Source organism: Fragaria vesca, linkage group LG5, assembly GCF_000184155.1.
Source record: "Fragaria vesca subsp. vesca linkage group LG5, FraVesHawaii_1.0, whole genome shotgun sequence".
Taxonomy (NCBI): Eukaryota; Viridiplantae; Streptophyta; class Magnoliopsida; order Rosales; family Rosaceae; genus Fragaria; species Fragaria vesca.
The window spans coordinates 432402-456117 of record NC_020495.1 but is presented as its reverse complement, the minus strand read 5'-3'; the positions used below and the strand labels follow the sequence as shown (position 1 = coordinate 456117).

General features: G+C 39.7%; 1 protein-coding gene and 1 non-coding gene across 2 annotated transcripts in view; both read left to right on the top strand.

The window, feature by feature from the left end:
• The first annotated feature begins 4153 nt into the window (after positions 1-4153).
• The window catches only part of LOC101301004, a 46177-nt gene continuing 26614 nt past the window's right edge, over positions 4154-23716 (top strand). The window contains exons 1-4 of the mRNA XM_004298649.1: positions 4154-4641; positions 4774-5096; positions 6150-6297; positions 6400-6432. Coding sequence (XP_004298697.1) covers positions 4312-4641; positions 4774-5096; positions 6150-6297; positions 6400-6432 — 834 coding nt within the window. The 5' untranslated portion in view covers positions 4154-4311. The remainder of the gene's footprint in view (positions 4642-4773; positions 5097-6149; positions 6298-6399; positions 6433-23716) is intronic.
• Positions 7895-7967, top strand: TRNAK-CUU. Its single transcript has one exon. It is a non-coding gene; the product is annotated as a tRNA-Lys (tRNA).

Genomic DNA, 23716 nt, shown 5'->3' with positions numbered 1-23716 from the left:
ATCGAAATTAACAAAAATCCACCCATTCAGATCAGGAAGAGAAAGTCAATCGTAATTACTAACATGATAAATAACAAGTGACGTAGTAACACAGATACATAATGGCCATAATATATGGATCACTAATTGCCTTGTGTACTTAACACACTCATATAAATACAAGAATTTCTACGTAATAATATTTTGAACTTTATATATTTGAATATACTCAATAAAGGAAGGGTTCTAATGAGGACCATTTGGTTGAGGACTTTCTCATTAATAGTTTATTACACTCACTTTTTAATTATATTTTTTCATCTCAATTGTACAGTTTTTAGGTCTATATAAGAAGATCACTTATACAAATTTTGCAGCCAAATTGGTGATCGTTAATGAATCGAACTAAATCAAATTAATGAATGATCAAAATCTGTCAAACATGAACCGTTCAAATTTATAATCGGTAGATCACATTTATGAATCTTAACGATTTTCAATTTGGATAAAATTTATAGAGACGATCTATTCATATATATCTATAAGTTAAGACGATCGAGATGTGATTACGCGATCGAAAAGAGGGTGAAATGAAAAGATCCTCAACTAATTCTCAACTTAGTGGTACTCATCCGAACGACTCCGTACCCATTAAAGCCAAAGAAGACGTTGACTGCTTCTCTCCAAATATTCAAGGACACGATCCATGTTTACATCTAAACAAAGAAATCCACGCTTTAGAAAACCAAAGCACATTTTCACATTGGGATCAAAGCAGTATAGGGCCTGTAATCGAAAAGACAAAAAAGCACTAAAGGGCTGGACTGAATTTCTAAAGTACGACCTCTGAGTTTGCTAAACCCGGCCCACAATAGGCCCAGCTCACCATTTCATCTGCAACACATCTGGCCGGCAAGCCTTTTTCACCTCTGATAATGCCTGTAGCCATGTAGGCATTCTAATATTAACACTAGCTACCTCTTCTATACTCTGAGACATAATATATGAAAAAGGAACATTATTACATCCCAAATCATTGATGTGTGCCTTTCATTGTCTCTCCGGCCAATTCAGAGCAGCATTCAGTCCGAACTCGACATCGCTGTGCAAGGTGAAGGCAGGAAGCGAAACTCCGTAAACCCCCAACTCGATCGAGCTTGTTCCTCTCCTAATTAGCTCAACTGATATGTCCAACCGTGCCTTCCGGCCTCAAAGCGCAGAGGTTGTGGAATGATCGCGTACTAGTAAATTCAAGAAGCATGCACAAAGGGTTTTCTATATACCTCTTTCAGTTTGGTCAAAAATCATCGCAATGATTCCGGAGTTGATGATGATGATGATGATAACGTACCCTCTGAAGATTAGATGGTTCTATATTTAATTAGTTACTAGATTGTAGACTGATAATGGACTCACTTAATGATCGAGCTAGCTAGCATCTTAGTCTAAAACCCCTCTTGGGAAAAACATGATTCATGAATGGGATCAAGTGTTTGCAAACGCCTCTATTTTCATCTGATGAATATATGCATGCTAGTCAGCTGGACAGAGCATAAGAAAAAGAGGTCGACTTTTGACATCAGAAAAAAGAAAAAGAGGCCGACTGACTACTTTCCTATGCTAAGAGTCCACGCACCGAATCATTTGAACAGATATCACATCTTCATCACCACACCCAAAGGACAGTAGTACTGATCGATATGCCATGCACTGGGGACTGATAATCATCACCAAAATGAGACCCTTTGGCCCAGCAAATGATCATTCAAGTGATACTACTGATCACTTTTTATTCTATCTGTCTTTGGGGATATTTCAAAATTGATTTTACTGGATATGCAGATGGAGACTGCGCGCACTATCGGCTAAGTGACTAGCTATGATCGAGTGTCTATCATATCACCTTATCACCAATATGTACGGGATGCTGCTTGTTGGCAGCAGCTGGCCGGATACTGAAGACCGGAATGAACAAAAGACTAATTGGATGGCATGGGATCCTAAGAAACCATATCTCATATGTAGTTGATTCTTTTTTATCTCAATCACTTTGAGACAGTAACACGAATTAACGAACATATTTACATTTCTTAACTTTTCGCTTCAACACCTTTCATGAATCTTTCCCTCGCTCTGGAAAAAAAATAAAATAAAGAATTTTACGCAAAAACAAACATTGAGGAGGTTGCAACACTGGAATATATGTTCATTTGGCTGTAAACAATTGCTGTGTCGTTCAAAAGTTTTGAGATTGCGCGAGAGTAGTAATTCTTGAATGACAAATTGAATGATGGAAATGTAGTCATGCTCATCAGCTGGCTCATGCTTCATCAATATGAATCACATTTTGTCATTTTCAATTCAGCATCAGGAATTAATGATCGACCCTTTGAACTAAAGAGAATCAAGTTGATGGGTGAAAGTAAGATCACTCATGAATTGATGCTTTTTCATTCAGATTATCATCAGGTTTTCTACCACACTGTTTAACTTTTTCATCATCAGCCGTCTTCCTAATTTTCTTTTCTCTGTTAATCTTTTCTAGTCAAAACAATATCAATAATGATCAGCATTCAGCAAAACTTAAGTTTAGGTTGAATTCAAAACAATCATTCATGAGTAGCTCGAGCGTGGTCAAAATGCCGACGAAAGAAGTTGGATATGGTGTGGAGCTATACCTTTCTTGATCAGCAGAACTCTGTTACCATTACTCTGAGAACAGTAAATTGAAAATAATCTCTACGTAAAGTTGTGTGGTAAAATATATATGACATGCACGCATATATATACTGGCTACTTGTTCCTCTCGGCTATGGAGATATGGGCAGCAGGAAAGAATCATATATATGCAATAATGCACTTTCGACTCTTTCTTGAATCAGATGCACACAGCAGTTGCTACGTACGTACCAATAAAGAAACATGTATATCTATCTGCATTATTGGCTCATATATGGCATGGCAATCTCTCTCGCCCCATTACAATATACAGACTGCAGCAGGGAACGAAGCAACCATGCCTATTACGTTCCAAACTTGATGTCACACGCCAACTCGATCGCTGGCAACGAAGAGCTTACTTGCTTGCTTGGATCCTTTAATAATTTGGTCATCACTGATTCACTGCTACTCCTATAAATATTATCGACCTGAACTCTGAGAAGGTGTTTGAAGTTCAGGCTCGCTCAGTCCTCCTGGTCTACCTTTCCAAAACCATTAATATAATTTTCAGCTACTCTCTGCCTTCTAGTAATGAGAGCCTTTTATGATCATGTCCTGCAGCTCCTGCTACCACTATTTTTTTCTTTTTCTTTGTTGAGGTTTTTCATCTGGCGCCTGACTGCCTAGTTAATTAAGTTGCGTTGGTTAATGATAATATTCACAAACTCAATGATAATCGAATATATATCGTGGAAATATAAGTAACTACGAAGTAAAAAGGCCATTTTCACACTCTCAATTGCTACTTTGCTAGCATAACACTTTTCGTCAAATTTGTGCTTTGTTAATTGGATAAGCATCCCAGCATATAGTTGAGACAGAAATATATGCAAGAACTATAGTGGCGTGGACACATTATTAAGTCATTAACATACCACAATCATTTTTTGTTTTATCAAGATAAGTTCATTCAAACTCGGAATCTAAAGTAATCAGTTTACCTGGATTAGACAATTAGAACAACTCGGTTCATCGCCGTCTCTACACCAAAAACAAAATTGACACGAAAGCAAGTTTATGACTAATTTTCAATATTGGCTACAACATGCATAGGTGGAGCTACAACCAGACTAAAATGTGCCACGACACCCATGGTTTCTTCAATTAGCTTTACCATCTAGTTTATTTATCAACTTTCAATGAAGAAGTTCCATACTGATTCTTTATATGCCCCTCTGAACATACATTCTAACTCCGCCTTTTACGATATGCATACGGACCTGAGTTATGACATGAGTTATGACAGGTCTGGAAAGCCGAACAAGAAATTCTTAGGTAGGATTTTCCTTACCATAAAAGCCTACAATAACGTATCTAATTTGTATTCCTCCTCCACCTGACACGTGTCTTTTTGTATTTTCTCTGACCAAAACCAAATATAAAAGGGGCCGAGACTCTAATATGAAACCAGAGTGAGCCAGAGAGAAGCAGTCGAGGTTAGTTTTTTGGGGAAGTAACAGAGGCAGCTCTGTCTTCATGTGTGCGTGATTCCCCGTCGCAGTTTAAATATTCCCGCATATTTTAACCACCTTAACCCCCCACTAGTCCCCCCCACCCTCCACTCTCTCTCTCTCTCTCTCTCTCCACCGCTCATCAAACATCACTCATCAAATGCTGCCGTACCAGACCATCTCCGAGGCGGCCTCCGCCCTCGGCCGGAACCTCACTTTCGGCGAGACCCTTTGGTTCAACTACTCGGCCTCCAAGTCCGATTACTTCCTCTACTGCCACAACATTCTCTTCCTCTTCCTCATCTTCTCCCTCGTCCCTATCCCCCTCGTCTTCGTCGAGGTCCTCCGATGGGCCGGCTTCGATCGCTACAAGATCCAGCCCAAGGTCCGATTGACCTTCTCCGACATGGTCAAGTGCTACAAGGACGTCATGTGGATGTTCTTCTCCGTCGTCGGCCCCCTCCAGCTCGTCTCCTACCCTTCCATCCAGGTTTGACTAAGATTTAATTGTTGAGTTCTCCTAGTAACATTGCGCCGAAACTTGATAGAGGATTGTTTTACATTGTTTGCTCTGGAGTTTAATTATTTAGTGTAAATTAATTTGATTTCTGGTTGCGAACAGCTTATAGGGATCCGAACAGGATTGCCATTGCCATCAGGGTGGGAGATGGTTTCCCAATTGTTGGTTTACTTCTTGGTGGAGGATTACACCAACTATTGGATCCACAGGTTTCTGCATAACAAATGGGGGTATGACAAGATCCATCGAGTTCATCATGAGTACACTGCTCCCATTGGTTATGCGGCGCCATATGCACACTGGGCGGAGATTTTGATTCTCGGCATCCCATCTTTCCTCGGGCCAGCTATAGCGCCTGGCCACATGATCACATTCTGGTCGTGGATAGCATTGAGGCAGGTTGAGGCCATTGAAACACACAGCGGGTACGCATGCTGCTTTGTGCTTCTTTTTTGTGCTTATGGTGCTTTACTAGTCTAGATTCGACTTAATCATGGCAACTTTGGACGAACTTTGTTCTTTTATCTCTTTTCTAATGAAATTCTAAGCAAGCACTTGAGATTTAAAGGATCTTAAATAGTGCCTTAACTTTTAATGATGGGGCCATGTATCACTACAATGCCTTTCTCTCCTAACTTTACCTCAGGATTTAGTTTCTTAAGTATTACTTTTTTTGTATATGCTGAGAGAAGGCACCTAACTTTCTTCAGAAATGATAATTTTTTATACTTCCCTCTGGATTTTCTGCCAAATATTGGAATCCATAGAGGGAGAGTGGATGAGTTGAACCACATGAACTTCATGATCTTCCAGATCCCATTGTCAATCGTAAATGCTGATCACTGAACTCTTATGAAAGAACATATATTTGGGTTTTGCGTTAGCTGTTTCTGCATTGAGGTTCTTATGATTGATGTGTTTCGAACGTTATTGTCAAATTGTCAACATAAAGATTTAGATATGTAATTAGTCATGCATACCACTGAAGTAGCACTTCAGAGGTGGATCAATACAAACAGAATAAAAAAAAAGGGCCTATATTGAAAAGTGAGCTTATTTGTATCTGATCATCACTGCATGTATTGTTGCCTATAGTGTTTTGTGTAATTTTGGACTGTGGGAGGTCCTTACAGAAGATACAATTTTCTTTGGAAGAAGTAGACGTTTTGGTGAAGGGCCATAAAGTCTACCTGCATACTTCGGTTTTTAGAATAGAAAGCTGCTTGAATGTGCCTTTATATATGGGGTGTTTGTTGACAAACAGTGAGTTTGGTAACATTGAAAAAAGATCAGTTGGCTGCTTGAATGGCATGTCTGTTACACTTGTAGATAAATTTTCCTGCAATGAGTTATTCCATGTCCATTTGTCTGTCTTGCACCAACATAGGAACAATGTGGTTTCTTCTCATTTTCTGCACTGAGGTTTTGACTACTATGTTTCTTGAGTAACAAATTTTCATCTATGTCTAATTGTGCAGGTACGACTTCCCCTGGACTCCCACAAAATATATTCCATTTTATGGTGGTGCTGAGTATCATGATTACCATCACTATGTTGGAGGACTTAGCCAGAGCAATTTTGCTTCAGTTTTTACTTACTGCGATTACATTTATGGGACTGACAAGGTAAAATGCCATCCCTTTGTACCAGTACTCTTATGTAATGATTTCATCTGATGAAATGATTTAGCAAACATGAACTCATTAACTCTTGATCAATTTTGACAGGGATATCGATACCAGAAGAAGATCCTTAAAAAGGTAATGATCCAGTGTCTTTTATTTTTCCCTTGCATTATCAAAAAGTGAAAAAACTATATAATGGCCTCTTAGTTGTTTGACATACCGGGAATCATGTCTCAAAATTGATATAGCTTAACATGTATCTGACCAATTGATCAACTGATTTCTCTTCTGTCTAAATTCTATTAGTGGGTATCTGAGGGGATCTATAGGTAAAATGTTGTAACTGGTTGGTTATAGGATTACTTCTATCTTTCATACTTGCCTTGCTCTTTCTTGGCAACCATGCATGATCTGTCATTTCATATACTCCATTCTCTTTCGTGCATTTTGCATTATATATTCCCTTCATCTAATGATTCTGGGTGATTGTATTTCAGTTGAAAGAGGAGACTAACGGTGTGCAAAATGGAGGGTCGTACAACACCTCAACTGTAGACCTTAAAACTGATTAGCTTTGAGACTGCGTGTAGCTCTGTATTTCAGAAATACCCTCTCAGTATAGCTCTCAGTGGTGACAACTCTCGGAAACCTCTGATTCCAAGTTGAGATCAATGTGCTAGGGTGGTAAATAGAAGCGTTAGTGACTCAGGTGCGGATTAGCTATGGGGTTCTCAGAGTTTGTTTGGATAGCCTGGAGGGGGTTAAGTAAGAAAATCTGTAGATTGTAAGCTTCAGAGTTCCGCTTGTGTTTTTGACGTAATGTTCAAAACTGTAATCGTATGAACTCGTTTGTGGTTTGTGATTTTGGAGTTTAAATGTTAAATGTTGTTTAGCTTGAGTTTGGCATAAAGTTTATGAAATTCTCCACCTGATTGATATAACCTTCTGGATGTAAACTTACATCCAACGAGGATTGTTCCACTTCATTCCTAGTATATGCAGTTGGGACTTGGGCTCAGATGCTTATGTTGAAGACAGTTGAAGGGTGGATCAAATAGTTTATTAAGGTTGGTGAAACATTCTGTAGACAAGTAGATTAGTCATTTGAACTTTGCACGTGATTGGATATGCACTTGATTCTCTAAACTATTCTGGATGAAATCTCAATTCAGATCAGAGGATTCAGAGCCACAGTCAGCCAGATCAAAGTTGGAATCTTAGTTTTATGTATGCTTGGATCCAAACTGGGTTGTATGGTACCATCTGTAATCCAAAACTTCAAATCAGTGGGCATGAAATCATGAACATAACTTCCCAAGTCCAAAATGGAGCTACGAAATTTCTAGAAAGAAGTAATGTTCATGAGAGTCCAAATCACACCGACTCTCATGACTTTTTTCTAGCTTCGAGTTGTTATCTGAAATGATCAATTTAGTCGAAGTTTTCGAAATTTTCAAGTTGAAGAAGACTCTAAAATTGTGTGAACTGCAAGTTCCCAATAGGAAGACATTAATCGATACCAAACTCATGCGAAGAAAATCTCCTTCAATCATGTTTCCTGCACAATTACTAGTTTTGAGAATTATTGTGAACAACAGCCCGTCTAGCTCAGTTGGTAGAGCGCAAGGCTCTTAACCTTGTGGTCGTGGGTTCGAGCCCCACGGTGGGCGATTAATTTTTGTTGTTGTTTTCATTTTGAACATGAAATTGCTTCACGCTAATGAAGTTTTTGTTTGCAGCCCATTGAACATGAAATTTCAACTTTGATAGTAGGCCTTGCCTTGAAGGAATTGAAGTAGGCCTAAGAAGTGAGCCCATTAGTTCTTTGATTCTCTGGTGTTCTCCAAGTGATGATCATCTCAAGGTACTGATGTGCAGCATATTGACTAATTGACAGATCCTTCAACCTCTAGAGATTATTACAACACTATATGGAATGGGTAGGAGGTCCTTTAGCAATGATGTGCTTGACCCAGACAGCTGTGCTCTATTTGCTATGACAAGTTTCAGCTTTCAATGTTCATATATAGACATAGACAGGCCTCCCTTGCTGCAATTGCTTGCTTTTCCCCACCTTTTCTTTCATAAAGGAATGAGGGGAGGTTGCAGATGAGCTTTCTCATCATTTCCTACCCTTTTTATGGTTTTCTTTCATGCAGAATCATTAGGGGGGTGGAATGTCAGCTTCTTCATCCTTGCCATACACATGGCTCTGGATCCCTCAGCCAATCATATGGAATCCCAAGTACATAACATACCCCATTTGAAAACCAATTTAGTACCTTTGCCCTCAGCTCAAAACCCATTTGAAAATTTTATTTCAAACTAGCTCCCAGGTGGTTAATAGCAGTAACTCATGGATCTGGGAAATGTCCAATGACTTCCACCAAAGATATTAAATCCAAATTGAAAAGAGATTATTTACATTTATAGACTTATAGTCTAATAATATAATGATGAAGTAAAACAATATCAAAGTTCTACACAGAACCACAAGTCCAAAAGTTAGGTCAATAGTACATGCCAGTTGGTAGAAACTATGTCTAGAGCTTACCAAAGAAAAATGGAAAAAAGGAAACTATATTTAGAGACAAGCTTCTTGGAGTTGGGAGAGAAGAGGCAAAAGATGTTTATTGAGGAAAACTCTGAATTTGTTATTTGACTTGGTTACATGTGAGATAAGAATGAAAATGGAAAAGAGAAAGAAGGCAAGGAAAAGTGCCAGTCATGAGTAATGAAGCTTTGAAAATGACTAGCTCATGAGTGATTTTGCTAACTTCTATTGCTTAATTAGTATCGTTTGCGATTATGTTATGTGGGAACAAGAAGATAGAGCCAACTAATACTTCCTCGAGTCCAAAATGGGAGGCACTAGATTACTCCAAAATCCAAAACCAAACCCTTCCATTGGGATTGAATCAATGCCTCCCTTGTTAAGCTATTCTTGGAAATTTGACTGTGAACAAAGACGACTACTAATTTGGAGAGGGGCAAATGCATCACACCCTTTTTGTGGGTTCAGTCATTGTGTACATCAGAATGTGGATGACAGATGGTTATGTGGTTATTTGACTCTTTGGAAATGACTCCCAGGTCAATTTTTGTGACAACTTCACTTCTTGATTATTACTTAATCAGCTAACTATACCTACTTTAGTTGCTATGGAATCTCTAAGGACAATGCCTAAAGAGAATTCAAAAACCAGATCATAATGCTGCCCTTACCAAATATCGTAAGGAGTGAAGACACTACTGTTATGAAATCTTACGACTATGGAAGATTTATGATTTAATAATCCTATGTTAAGAGCATCTCCAACAGCTTTCCCATTTTCTTGAACTTCTCAATTTTGAGGAATATATAGCTCTTTTTAGGTCCAACAGCTTCCCCATCCCATTCTCCAAAATGGGGATGAAGAAAAAAAGAAGCCTTCATTCCCCAAATTTGCAGCAAAGCATTTATTCCCTAAAATTAAATTTTTCACGTACTCCAACGAATTTAAAACAACGATAAAATATTTGATTGGGTAGTTTATTGTTACAATGAAATATATAATGTTTTTTTGTTATAATTCATGATGATATATTATATTTTATTGATGTATTAAATGTCAAAATCTCCAAAATGGAGAAGCTGCTGGATTTTGATCATAATTTTTTTGGAGAATTTAGCTTTTGCTTCCCCATTTTAGAGAAATTTTAGGGAAGCTGTTGGAGAAGAGATATTAAGTGTTTCAATTTTAGATAATTCTCGAGTTCATCTCTACGACAAATTTTATAATTCACCACGATAAAATTTTGGTTCCGTCCCTATATATTATCGGGATGCACAATTTGTTTATTTAAGCGACGTGACCGCACAAGACGTACAAACACGTTTTACGGGTGGTACCGCTTATATGAGTAATCTCTAGAGGAGCTAGTTAATCTAAAATTACCTTCATCCCATAACAAATGAGGTGACAAATGGGTAGGAATTGTGTCAAGATGAAGAGTCTCATACCTGGGTCATGAATGACACAGCACCTGCTCAACAAATTAAAACCAGTTCTAAATTTTTCTAGAGAGAAATCTAAAACATTTCTTTTCAATGGAACACAAAATAGAAGTATGACTATATTGCCTATCATCCTATAAAATACAAGCAAATAGAAAAACTCGTTGGATTCATAATTCAGGGTTGGATTGCAGAGAAGAGCAGAGGTGCATTTGGTGGCCAATTCTCCTTCCTTGTCTTGGTCAACACTAGGTCCCCCCCACACCCCCAAAAGAATTCATTCAATTCCTAGGTTGCCCTTTTATGTCCCCAACAAGTCACACTTGCAAGCCCCATCACCAAAAAATCTTACCCCATTTTGAAGAAATTAATTAAATAACTAAATAAAATAACAATAAAAATGTATGAAATCAGTGCAAAAAGGAAAGAAGCAGACAAAGAAGGCCCTTCCCCACAAGAAAAAAAGAAAAAAGCAAAAGAAAGAAAAAATACATAAAAAGCACAAAACCCTTCCATAAAACCCAGTAGGGCACGTGCGCCTCACGCTCCAATGAGGAGCGGGTGATGAGCTGACGTCACGGGGAGAAACTGTTTCCGTCCGTGCGAGACTGTTGAGTGCGGCAATTACAATTATTAATTATTAATACCACCCCTCTCCTCTCCACCACGGTCGTAGTTTCCGATTCCATCAACAAACCCAACCCGTGTCTCCCCACGCGCAGTGCGGTGGCGCGTGGAAGTGCGTGGACACTACTCACTCCCTCCCCCCACCACTGGAAAAGACCTACCTACATAACCCCTAACCCTTTTTTACTCTCTCTCTCTCACTTCTGTCCCTATTTTTCCTCAGAGACTCTCTCACACTCCCAACTCACTCAACCGAGTCCTCAGCCTCAGTCCACCAGAGAGGAAATCGCTAGACTGTTTAGAGATCACCGGGTCGGGTAATGGAGACCCGGCTTTCTAATGCCTTCAATACGCCGTCGTATTGACTGTGCAAGTTTGCAATTGAATCATTGAAAAAAGCTTCATAACAGTGAAACCACTCCACTCCTTTTTTGAATGGCGGCGGCTACTGACACCACCACGCAGACGGTGGCCGCGGGAATGGAACTGGCGGGGGACGCGTCGGCGTCGCCGGACGAGGCGGCGGCGAAGGCGGTGACGAAACGCTACGACGGCCTGGTGATGGTGAGGACCAAGGCCATAAAGGGCAAAGGAGCTTGGTACTGGGCCCACCTAGAGCCCATTCTGGTTAACAACACCGACACCGGGCTACCCAAGGCGGTGAAGCTCCGGTGCAATCTGTGCGACGCCATTTTCTCGGCGTCGAATCCGTCGCGCACGGCGTCGGAGCACCTGAAGCGCGGGACCTGCCCTAATTTCAGCAACTTATCCAAGCCAGTCTCGTCTCCGTCGCCAATATCGACTTCTTTGCCCAACTCGGCTCCGCCGCCGCCGTCTCACCACAACCCGAGGAAGCGGAGCTCGTCCTCAGCGGCGGCCTCCGGTAGCGCCCCGGCGTCGTCGTACAGTGTTCCGCCGCAGGGTGTGCTCGATCCGACACGGTTCTGCGGCGGAGAGCTGACGTACGCCGTGCCGGGGGTGCTGACTCAGCAGCCGCATTTGATGTTGTCCGGCGGGAAAGACGACTTGGGAGCTCTGGCGATGCTGGAGGACAGTGTGAAGAAGCTCAAGAGTCCCAAAACCTCACCGGGGCCGACGCTCGGCAAGACCCAAGTCGACTGTGCTCTTGATTTTCTTGCTGATTGGGTCTATGAGTCTTGTGGTTCGGTCTCGTTTTCGAGCCTTGAGCACCCCAAGTTCCGAGCTTTTCTTAACCAGGTGGGCTTGCCGGCGGTTTCCGGGAGGGAGTTCACCGGGTCTAGGTTGGATGCTAAGTTTGAGGAAGCAAAGGCCGAGTCGGAAGCCAGGATTAGAGACGCTATGTTCTTCCAGATTGCCTCTGATGGCTGGAAGATCAAGAATGCTGGCGGTTTAGGTGAGGATAATCTTGTCAATTTGACTGTGAATCTTCCCAATGGGACTAGTTTGTACCGGAGGGCGGTGTTTGTCGGCGGCGCTGTGCCGTCTAAGTATGCAGAGGAGGTTTTGTGGGAGACGATTACGAGCATTTGTGGGAATGCTGTGCAGCAATGTGTAGGAATAGTAGCAGACAGGTTTAAGGTCAAGGCATTGAGGAATTTAGAGAGTCAGAATCACTGGATGGTTAATCTTTGTTGTCAGTTTCAGGGTTTTACTAGTTTGATTAAGGATTTCAGTAGGGAGCTTCGCTTGTTCAAGGCTGTTACTGAAAACTGTTACAAGCTTGCGAGTTTTGTGAATAACAAGTCTCAGGTTAGGAGTAGCTTTCAGAAGTATCAGTCCCAGAAATATGGTTATACTGGTTTATTACGAGTACCATCGATGCAAGATTATGAAATGCTCAACTTTGGTCCAGTGTATGTAATGGTTGAGGATATTCTTAGCTCAAGGCCAGCACTTGAGTTGGTTGTGCTAGATGAATCTTATACTTTGGTATCAATGGAGGACCCGATGGCAAGAGAAGTTGCTGAGATGATTGGGCACGAGAGGTTTTGGAATGAATTGCGGGCGGTGCATTCTTTGGTTAAGCTTATCAAGGACATGGCTCAAGAGATTGAGAAAGAGAGGCCACTGGTTGGGAAATGCCTCCCACTTTGGGATGGATTAAGAGCAGAAGTGAAGATTTGGTGTTCAAGTAACCACATTGATGAAGGTCCAGTGGAAAAGGTAATCGAAAAGCGGTTCAAGAAGAATTATCATCCAGCTTGGGCTGCTGCATTTATACTCGATCCAGTTTATTTGATTAGGGACAATAGTGGGAAGTATCTTCCACCATTCAATTTGTTGACACCAGAGCAGGAGAAGGATGTGGACAAGCTCATAACCCGGCTTGTATCAAGGGAGGAAGCTCACATTGCACTAATGGAACTCATGAAATGGAGAACAGAAGGGCTTGATCCCGTATATGCGCGCGCTGTACAAATGAAGGAGAGGGATCCCGTTTCAGGCAAGATGAGAATTGCTAACCCTCAAAGCAGTAGACTTGTGTGGGAAACATACCTCACTGAATTTAAGTCACTAGGGAAAGTTGCAGTTAGGCTCATTTTCCTTCATGCAACTTCATGTGGGTTCAAATCCAGTGGGTCATTAATGAGATGGGTGTCTCCAAGGGTGAATATGGACAAGGCACAGAAGTTGATCTTCATTGCAGCTCATTCCAAGCTTGAAAGGCGGGATTTTTCCTGTGATGAAGATAAGGACGCAGAGCTACTTGCCCTAGAAAACGGTGAGGATGATGTGTTAAATGAGATTCTTGTTGAGACATCCTCAGTGTAGGTTAAGGTTTTTTTTTTTTTTTTTTTTTTTTTTTTTTTTTTCTTCAAGTAGAAATTGAAGTATGTAGGATTTATTGAATTCTTTCTTATTTTTTGTTGTTGTATCTGTTTAGTTACTCTAGAAGATTTTAGGGGCAGTAATGTTGGGGGAGTAGGAATTGAATCTATATTTCTAGCACTGCACAGCTTCAATTGATTTTAGTTACTGCCCAACTTCACCCCCAATGATTTTGAAGTGTTTGGGTTTGCAGAAAAGATATTCTTCTTATATGTGAAGATAGAGATACTCTGCAAATTACAAGAAGAATGTTTTGTAATTTTTTTGTACCCAAGTACTTTGACATCAAATAATATTAGTGAAGGGGAAGGTTTTATTATTTCTCCTTTGTATCAGCATTATCAATTGTCTAATTTCACCTTTTCTCTTTTACCTCCTTTTGCTTTATAGTAGACTAGCTAAATAACTAATTAACTATAATTTCGTGAACTTATTGTTAATCATCTGCTCCGCAGTTGGAGTATGTAGCTATCTTGATTTGGCTTGTAAATTGCATAAAGCAATTCTGTGATTCTTTTCCGTTCTTTTCTTTCTGAACAGGGTTTGACTGACTGCAACACTTGCTTTTGAACTGGAGGAGCCATTGTTTGCACCAGGTGCTTTGTTCTGTAATTCTCTTGTCATAATTACATCTCCATGTTGCCATTATTGTTGAAGTAGTAGCTCTACAAAAGGAATTGACTTTCTGTCTGATAAAAGTTGCACAGTTTATCTTCAAAACGATGCCAAGGTCCGGCTGAAATTTTAGATTCAAGTGTACAGTTCGATTCTTTTTCTTTTATCTGTGGATGAATCATGAGAAGGGTTCAACCCAAAAACTTTGAGATGATATATTTCATGTGGTCCTTATTTGCTCATCTACAGGTCTTATTCAATCAAGATCCTCGTACTGAGGCAACAAAATGAGTGAATGACCTTGTTGCTTATCTAATATCTCTGTTTCTCACTCAGAATTCCTTGCACCAGAGTACATAGAATACAGTACTTCCTCTTCTGGTGTTGAATTTTAGTGCATTTTATTAATTTATTTCAAGCTTCCTGAAGGATATATGTTTAATTATTGTTACGGTGTGTCTTAGAATATCAAATATGCCAAAAGAGAAAATGTTGACTACTCTTTATAGATGTGAAACCACTAACTTGGATGTTTCAGCTGCATAATTAATTCCATATAATTATACAAATCTTACGATCTATTTCTCTCTTTTTCAGCAGAAGAGTTCGACAAAGATACGGTTGGACTGGAGAGGCCACCTTAAAATGGTTGGTGGTTAGTGTAACCCGTTGGACCATGACAGAGGAAGAGCTCGCCGAAAGGATCCAAAGACAGATATGACCTGAAATTTATAAGAAACGACCTGTCTTTTGCAAATACAAGGGTTTTTTGGTTCTTCTAACGGCAAGCCAGAGTTTCACAAATGCAAGGCTTTAGAGCTGGAGAAGCACTTTTGTTTCAGCTAAACCCCCACCATGAGAGAAGTGGAAGTCGTTTTCCAAGCTTTGGTTTTTTTGGTCCTGGAGATTGATGGGAATGGGAAAAAATTATCAGGGTTTTTTTTCCCCCATCAAATCAGCAACTGTGGTTCAAGTGGATGACTTGTGTTTTAAACATTCCAAAGGCTTTTGCTGAAAGTTTCATGCTGAGTTATTGGGTTGATGCTTGCTCCCCATGATTGAGGGAAAGAAAGGTTTCAAAAATGAAGAACCCAGTTCCTATGGAAGTCTGTCGGCGTGAAACAGCACACAAGATCCTTGAGAACGATGCCTCTATCAAGTTCAGCCTCATTTTTCTGCTGCTTGTTTAGTCCTTCATTGGAGTCCAAAACTACAATTTTGACATGTAGTGGGATTGGAATTGATGTATTCCTAACATCATGTCTCTTGTATATGTATCTGTAAACCACTTGTTCACAACCACATGGTTACTAATTATTCAAACTCATTGGAACCCTATTTCATAGATTGTCCTTCATTGCTATTGTTTTGTTACAGATATCTGTTTTATTTTTAGTCTGATGTCTTGTGATTCAGTACTTTGTGATCGATATGTGAAATTCGATTAATTGATTTATACCCTAAAGAACCCTAATGAAAAAGGAGAAACCTGTGGATACAAAAGATCTGGTATACCCAATTAACCAATTTCTGGACAAATGACTTGAGCAGTAATGACCAAACCAAACCTATGAACTTTTATGTTTAACTTAAATTATGGTCAGAATGGGGTAATGAACTAATGATCATATGGGACTGGTGAAATGTTCGTTGCGAGTAATTGACAAAGAAGCTAGTCACCAACTCTTATAATTCCAAACTAGCAGTAAAGTAGTTTACCAATTATGGAAAGCCATAAACAGATTGTTCCAGCATATTTAGGGTACATGCAAGGTCACTCATGCTACAGATTATTCAAGCGGCTTAGCTACCCAACTAGCCTCTGTATGATCATTTATTTGCTTTCATTATACAAAACCCTTCATAGCAGCAGATTCAAACTTGAATTCTTCTCCTCTTTCCCAGCAGTCTCTTTCTGTTGGATTAATTTGAAATTTCACCCACTCATTCACTCACACCCACCTCACCCAATCAAGTACTCAACTATTCAAGACCAGTGGGTCTTTGTCTTTCTGCACTTTTTGTTGAGTGAAGTGAAGTGAGTAAGGGAAAAGTAGAAATAATTATCATTAGGGTATTCTATTACCACCATTGGATCTAATTGCTCATTTATTTAGTGGAGTATACAGAAATTGTTGTCTGTATAAAGCTTACCAAGTACACCGACTGCTCACCAACTAATCTCTCTCATTTTTTTTCTTTTCTGGTTCTTATTGGGTTTACCTTTTCTTCAGCAGTGTATGAATTATTATGTTATTTAGGGCTCCTCCTTATTCCACTCATTTTTCTTGAGTAGAGGGAAAGGAAATATCATCATTAGTATAGGAAGCAAGACAGTACTGACTAGTCTCTCTTTAATTATACCAGAATCTTTCCTTCTTCCAATGCTTGCTCATCATCTATCTTTTTCTCCAGTTAGTTTTTGCTTACACTGGTGAAGTGGTGATTTAGTTGGAGCTTTAGAATAATTTATGCTCTGTATAGTTGATAATGAAGATTACAGGAAGTTTATACTAAGGTTGTTGTAATCAGTACTAAGTAAATAACTTAATTATTAACCCAATGAACTTGATGATGGAGTTATATAGTTCTTAGTGACAGAAAATGCAGATACAATTATATATGTAAATTTTCTTTTAGAATGTTTCTCTATGAGACATTTCATTGAAGCATTTGAATGTATACTTCATTGTTCACTCCAAGTATAAACTAGGCTGGTAAATTGCAATAATGTTTCATTGTTCTTCTCAATTTCAACCACCAAACCAAAGCCATGCCAGTCCCAGCTCTGTTGGAGATTTGTAATGCTGTGGTCTTTGGGGACTGTCTAGTCAATTTCTTCTGGTACCAAACACAATTATTCCCTAAATACCTCTGTCTTCGCTAATCACACCATATATATAGATCATAGATGTAGAATTAATGTTTATAATAGCCTGAGAGATCCAGAAATTTATAGTCACCTACTCATCTACAATGTGTTTTCTGGAAATTCAATAGACTCTAAATTGATTTCATTATAAAAAAAATGTTCAAAAATGAGTTTTAAAATATAAAAAAATTGGTCAGCTGCAGCCAAAATAGATTGGAAATCACCAAATTATGCACTATTTGTGTGAAATAAATGAAATCTTCCTTAACTAAAGCATACGTTAATTTAGACTCATGAGCATGTTGAGATTCTTAACTAGAAGTAGAAACAAATGGGGAAGAAAAAACAATCTCAACACCACTAGCTAATGATCACTGTATAGAGATAAAGACACATAATAATTCCCTCTCTAGCTGCGAATATTGAGCAGTCATATATTTGCTATAGCCTTTATGCAAGAATAGTTGGACTTGGACCACCAATTTTTACCACAAGCTAGAGCTCAGCTCCTCGAGATGCTGCTGCATAATTTTAAAGAAATACACTTAATCTTCTTATACTGTTATCTCACATGCATCTCCTATTTGTATATATCAAATCAAGATTATCTTATATACGTACCCTAGCTAGCTCATTGGTTTTCTTTACTTGATTTTTCTTCAGCTGGAGAAAAATATTAAAAGCTTGAAAGAACCCGAGGAGAGATGTACATGGTAATCAGTTATGTAATTCCTCAGTTCTACTGTCAAACACTTGATTGATGCTATAGTTCAGTTTGTGATTCAATAAGAGCCTAAATCAGTAAGAAACAAACTGATCCTTCCTTGCTTTAGAATTACTGGGTTTCTCATACCCATCTACATCTTTCTTCTTCTCTTCTGATTACTACGAAATTCATAAAACGTAGAACAAAAATCAAACACAGAGAGAGGGTCGAACAAACAAGTAGCTTGGTTTCTTCTTTAAAAGCAGGACCCGCCAACCCGTATAGGCCCATATCCCCTTGACCGTCTAGACGTGACACTGTTTCACCAAGCCCGCTTTTTCTTCATGGGCCTATTATTTTTTCTTTTTAAAGGTGGGACACGCTAACCCATATAGCCCCATATCTCCCTGACCGCCTAGACGTGGCACGGTTCGGCCTAGCCCGCTTATTTCTCTTGGGCCTATTTTCATGGGTCCGCCAAATGAAAACCAAACGACCAAGCGCTTCGCTCTCATCACTCCACGTATCTCCATTCAAAGCCACACCTTTAACCGTTTGGGTTTCCCTCCCTTTTTCTCTCTCCTCCTTCCTTCTCCATTTTCACCTCCTCCGATTTCTCTCTCTCTTAACCTAACCCCACATCCTCCGTACGCCACCGGCGCGATTCACCAACCGCATTCCTCTCCCCTTCTACTCCTCCATGGCCGCAAACACCGCCTCCGTTCAACCGGGTCGGTTTCGGGTCCTGAAGCAAGGAACCAAACCCGTTGAACCGAACCTGGGTCCCGTGGTTTATTGGATGTTCAGAGACCAGAGGGTCAAAGACAACTGGGCTTTGATCCACGCCGTCGAAGAGGCCAACAAGGCCCATGTCCCCGTCGCCGTCGCCTTCAATTTGTTCGATCAATTTCTTGGCGCCAAAGCGCGCCATTTAGGGTTTATGCTGAGGGGATTGAAGCAATTGCATTCTGATCTTGAAGACACGTGTCAAGTTCCGTTCTTTCTTGTCCGGGTATGTGGAAAAATTGAATCTTTAAGTACCCAATTGGTTCGATTTTGATTTTGATTTTGTTATTGGAATAATTGGGGATTTTGTTTTTGTGTTTTGGGGTTTATGTATGTGGGTTTTAATTGCAGGGAGAAGCGGAGGAGACGATACCGGATTTTGTGAGGGAATGCGGGGCTTCACTTTTGGTGACAGATTTTTCACCTCTAAGGGAGGTTCGGAAATGTAAGGAGGAGATATGCAAGAGGGTCTGTGATTTTGTGACCGTACATGAAGTTGATGCACATAATGTGGTGCCTATTTGGGCAGCATCGGATAAGCTGGAGTATAGTGCTAGGACTATAAGGAGTAAGATTAATAAAAGGCTGCCTGAGTATCTTATTGAATTTCCTAAGTTGCAGCCAGCGGATGTTAAATGGGTGGGCGCTAGTCCGGGGATTGATTGGGATGGTCTTATTGATGAAGTTTTAAGGTTTGGTGTTGTTTATGTATTGTTGACATGATTTGGGATTGTTGGGGATTCTGTTGTTTGATGTTGCTAATGTGTGTGACTAGGAAAGGAGCAGAAGTTCCTGAAGTTGACTGGTGCGAACCGGGAGAAACAGCAGCAATGGAAGTTTTGATGGGTAGCAAAAATGGTTTCTTGACAAAAAGGTTGAAGGGTTATTCATCAGACCGAAATAACCCCTTGAAACCAAGAGGGGTGTCTGGTCTTTCTCCATATTTGCATTTTGGGCAAATATCTGCACAGAGGTGTGCGTTGGAGGCACGTAGCGTCCGAAATCTCAGTCCTCTGGTTTGTGATTTTAAATTTGTGTTTTGCTTTCACATTTTCCTTACTGGTTCTGACTTTGCTATGTCCAGAATTTTCTGCAGTTTGATGTTGTCTTTCAATAATTCTACTCTTCATATAACATATTACTTATTTTCCTACTTTTACATGCTATTAATAGGCAGTGGATGCATTTTTGGAGGAGTTGATTGTGCGCAGAGAACTTGCTGACAACTACTGCTTCTACCAGCCTCATTATGATTCATTGCAAGGGGCATGGGAATGGGCACGTAAGACTTTAATGGACCATGCTTCGGATAAGCGAGAACATATTTACACGTCAGTATATCAGATGGCCATTGTTGTGATTTTTTATTTTTGTTTGTGAAGTGGTGATAACGGGTAGGAAGTGTAATATACAATTTCAAATTGCAGGAAGGATCAATTGGAGATGGCGCAAACAGCTGATCCTGTAAGTTAACTGTTCTTCTATGTCATAAATCTTATGTATTTGCCTGTCACCTTGGTCCATTGATTGTATATCAGGTCGTCTGCCGTATCATTTTCTTATCACCTTCTGTTTCTTGTTCTCCTGCTTTGCAGCTCTGGAATGCCTCCCAAATTGAGATGGTTCAGTATGGGAAGATGCATGGTTTTATGAGGTCAGGAATTATTCTGTGTCTGGTTAAACAGTTTACTGTTCTGATCAGAGTTTTGTCAATGGTTACTGATACGTAAAATCTTGTAGAATATTCTTGAAGTATTATGGTCTGGTCTGATCTTCATTTTGTCTCCTTAAGCAGCTCTTCTATTTGCTGAGCTTGACATCACATTGTCCTTGCATTGATGACTAGAGTAGCCTAGTTCTAATCAGTTTGTAGGTTGCTTGATTTACATACCAGTGTCATGCTGTTGGTTGTGTTTAGCATATACTGTCATGAGAGTAAACTAATGTTATTGTTATCATAAACATTATCTGCAGGATGTATTGGGCAAAAAAGATTCTTGAATGGACAAGAGGACCTGAAGAAGCCCTCGAAATATCCATATATCTAAATAACAAGGTATGTAAGTACAATTCTTTTATGCCTTATCGAGGTTTTGCCAAATTTTCACCTATACCTCTTTGGCTGACAACACATGCGTGCAGTATGAAATAGATGGAAGGGATCCAAATGGATATGTTGGTTGCATGTGGTCAATATGCGGTGTTCACGACCAGGTCTATGTCCATCATTTTCTATTTTGATCCCTGTATTTTGTCCCAACTTTCCACTCATTATACAGCAGTTATTCTGTGTGATTGGTTCTTAGACCACTGGAAGTGATATAAATGACAATGAAATTGGGATGACTGGATGACATGTTTTTCAGTGAGATTCTCTGATTATATAATTGATATGGAATTTCAGGGTTGGAAGGAACGACCAATTTTTGGGAAAATACGTTACATGAACTATGCAGGCTGCAAAAGGAAATTTGACGTGGATGGATACATTTCCTATGTGAAGAGGCTTGATGCAACAAAGAAGAGAAAATCGGACAGTCTCCTACTCAATGATAAGGCCAAGGAACTCTGCAGTTAGGACTTGGGGCTCCTACGCAATGAAAAGGTCAGAAGACTTTTAGATGTCAAGATCTTTCCCCTAACTTGTAACCTTGTGGCTGCTAGGCTTTTTGTTTCTTAGGATTTAGAATGCTCGAGGTCTGTGGTTACTCCATACTCCATAACAGACATATTATCCCTACTTTGATATATTGTTTGTTCCTGCTTTATATATTGTTTCTGCTTGTACATGATGGGTGTCTTGATTCACAAACTAAGTTCGGAAAACTGTTACAAGATTCCTACCTGTTAATTTTTTCCCATCTAACCATGTTTCTATTAGAACAATTTGTATTGAATAAAAGCACTGAGTCAACTTATACTATCTGGATCCAGTGAAGATGGCCACACCATGTTACTTTGCAAACTTGTTATCCTGAAGAAAATATTTTTCAGATGATGGCCTCAGCTAAGAACCCATCAACTCTTGTTAATTAACATATGAAAGAGTTGGGGTTTTCTTCCAGGTTTTGTTTCTTCTGAGACAAAGTCTTGGCTGATCAGCTGTGCTTTGCTATGAAAGGGAAATTAATTATTCAACTGATGAAGTCTGTGATAATTTAATTAGACGCTATTGTTGACCGATTAGACAAAGAATTGGCTGGTTAGCTTTAAAAATAATTAGACACTAGTTAGTGTTGGCTTTCTCATCCAAAGTTCATTACCAGACGGATTACATTTTCACTATGGTGTTCTAGACGAAGAGGACCAAAAGATTGTGGCATACAGGTACGTTCTTCAATTTCTTTCTTTCTTTTGTGTTCGTTCAATTTCCTTCTTCGTGTATGTTCTTCAATTACTTTCATGTGAAGGAAAAATACTACATATATAACACTTAAGATCTGAGATGTCTATGGATAAAGCCAATATTTGAATAACAATAAATAGATACAATAGATTGATATTGGTACGATCCGACCTATTATCACAGATCAATTCTCAACATAAGACTCATTCCTTTTTCTCGGATCTTTACTAAGTTGATTACGAGGAAATGATGAACACAAACATTTGCCTTTGCTGACAAAGAAACTTGGGCCTAGTCTATAGAAGAATCAGCTATTGTTCTTGATCAAGATTTTACTTAGTAGTTTGCTGGATTAGTATACCTGTACGTATTTAGATTCAGGTAGTAGACTAATGTAAACAATCTGAGATATCTATGAGACTCACCAACTCAGTTAGAGTGCTAGACTTGCTCGTTATTTCTTCCTTCTATGGTCATTTAGTTTCCTTGTTTTAACACCTGTCATGTTATACTTACTCTGCATTATATCAACAGATATGGAGATTGCTACTGGAACTGCTACAGATCTTGTTGGAAAGATTTTGGGGTTTGCGGGTTCAACAGTTGGACGGCAAGTGGGTTATTTGATCCACTACAAACGCAACCTTGAAAATCTTGAGACTGAATTGAGAAAATTAAGTGAGGCAAAGGACACAGTGAGTACGAAGATTACCGTAGCTGAAGCCAAGGGTGAAAAGATTTATTCGGGTGTCCAGGTTTGGCTGGAAAATGTGGCTAGGATCACTAAGGAGGCAGAACAACTGTTGAAAGATAAGCAACAACCTACTGTTGAAAACGCAAATAATTCCTTGAAAGATGATGGCCAACCAAAGACGAAATGTGTCCATGGGTTTTGTCCAAATCCGGTGCTCCGTCGTCGTCGAAGCAAGAACTCGTTGGCATTGGTTGTAGCTGTTACCGAGCTGATCAACGAAGCAAAAGAACTTTCTGACATTGCGTACGTCCCCCCTAAAGGCCCTAAAGATCTAGAGACTGAAGTGGACAAATTAAGAGTTGCTAAAGATACGTTAGCTGAGAAGGTTGCTGCAGCTAAAGTGAAGGGTGAAACGATCCATGCAAATGTCCAAGACTGGCTGAAAAAAGTGGCTGAGATTACTGAAGTGGCAGAAGAATTGTTGAAAGACAAGCACCAATCAGTTGAGGAGGCAACCGAATTCTCAAAAGATGAAATCCAAGCAATTGAAAAGCCAAACGCCTCCTTAAGTCATGGAAGCAAGGAATTATTGGAGTTGCTGCAGGGGGTTACTGAACTATATGAGAAAAGAGATTTTCCTGACATTTCATTCGAACCCCCTAAAGATCTACAGACTGAAGTGGATAAATTAAGTGTTGCTAAAGAGACGTTAGCTGAGGAGGTCGCTGCAGCTGAAGTGAAGGGTGAAAAAATCCATAAGAATGTCCTAGACTGGCTAAAAAGAGTGACTGAGATTGTTAAAAAAGCAGAACAGTATTTGAAAGACAAGCACCGATCAACTGAAGATGCAAGCGAATTTATGAAAGATGGCATCCAAGCAATTGAAAAGCCAAACGCCTCTTTAAGTCATGGAAGCAAGGAATTATTGGAGTTGCTGCAGGGGGTTACTGAATTATATGAGAAAA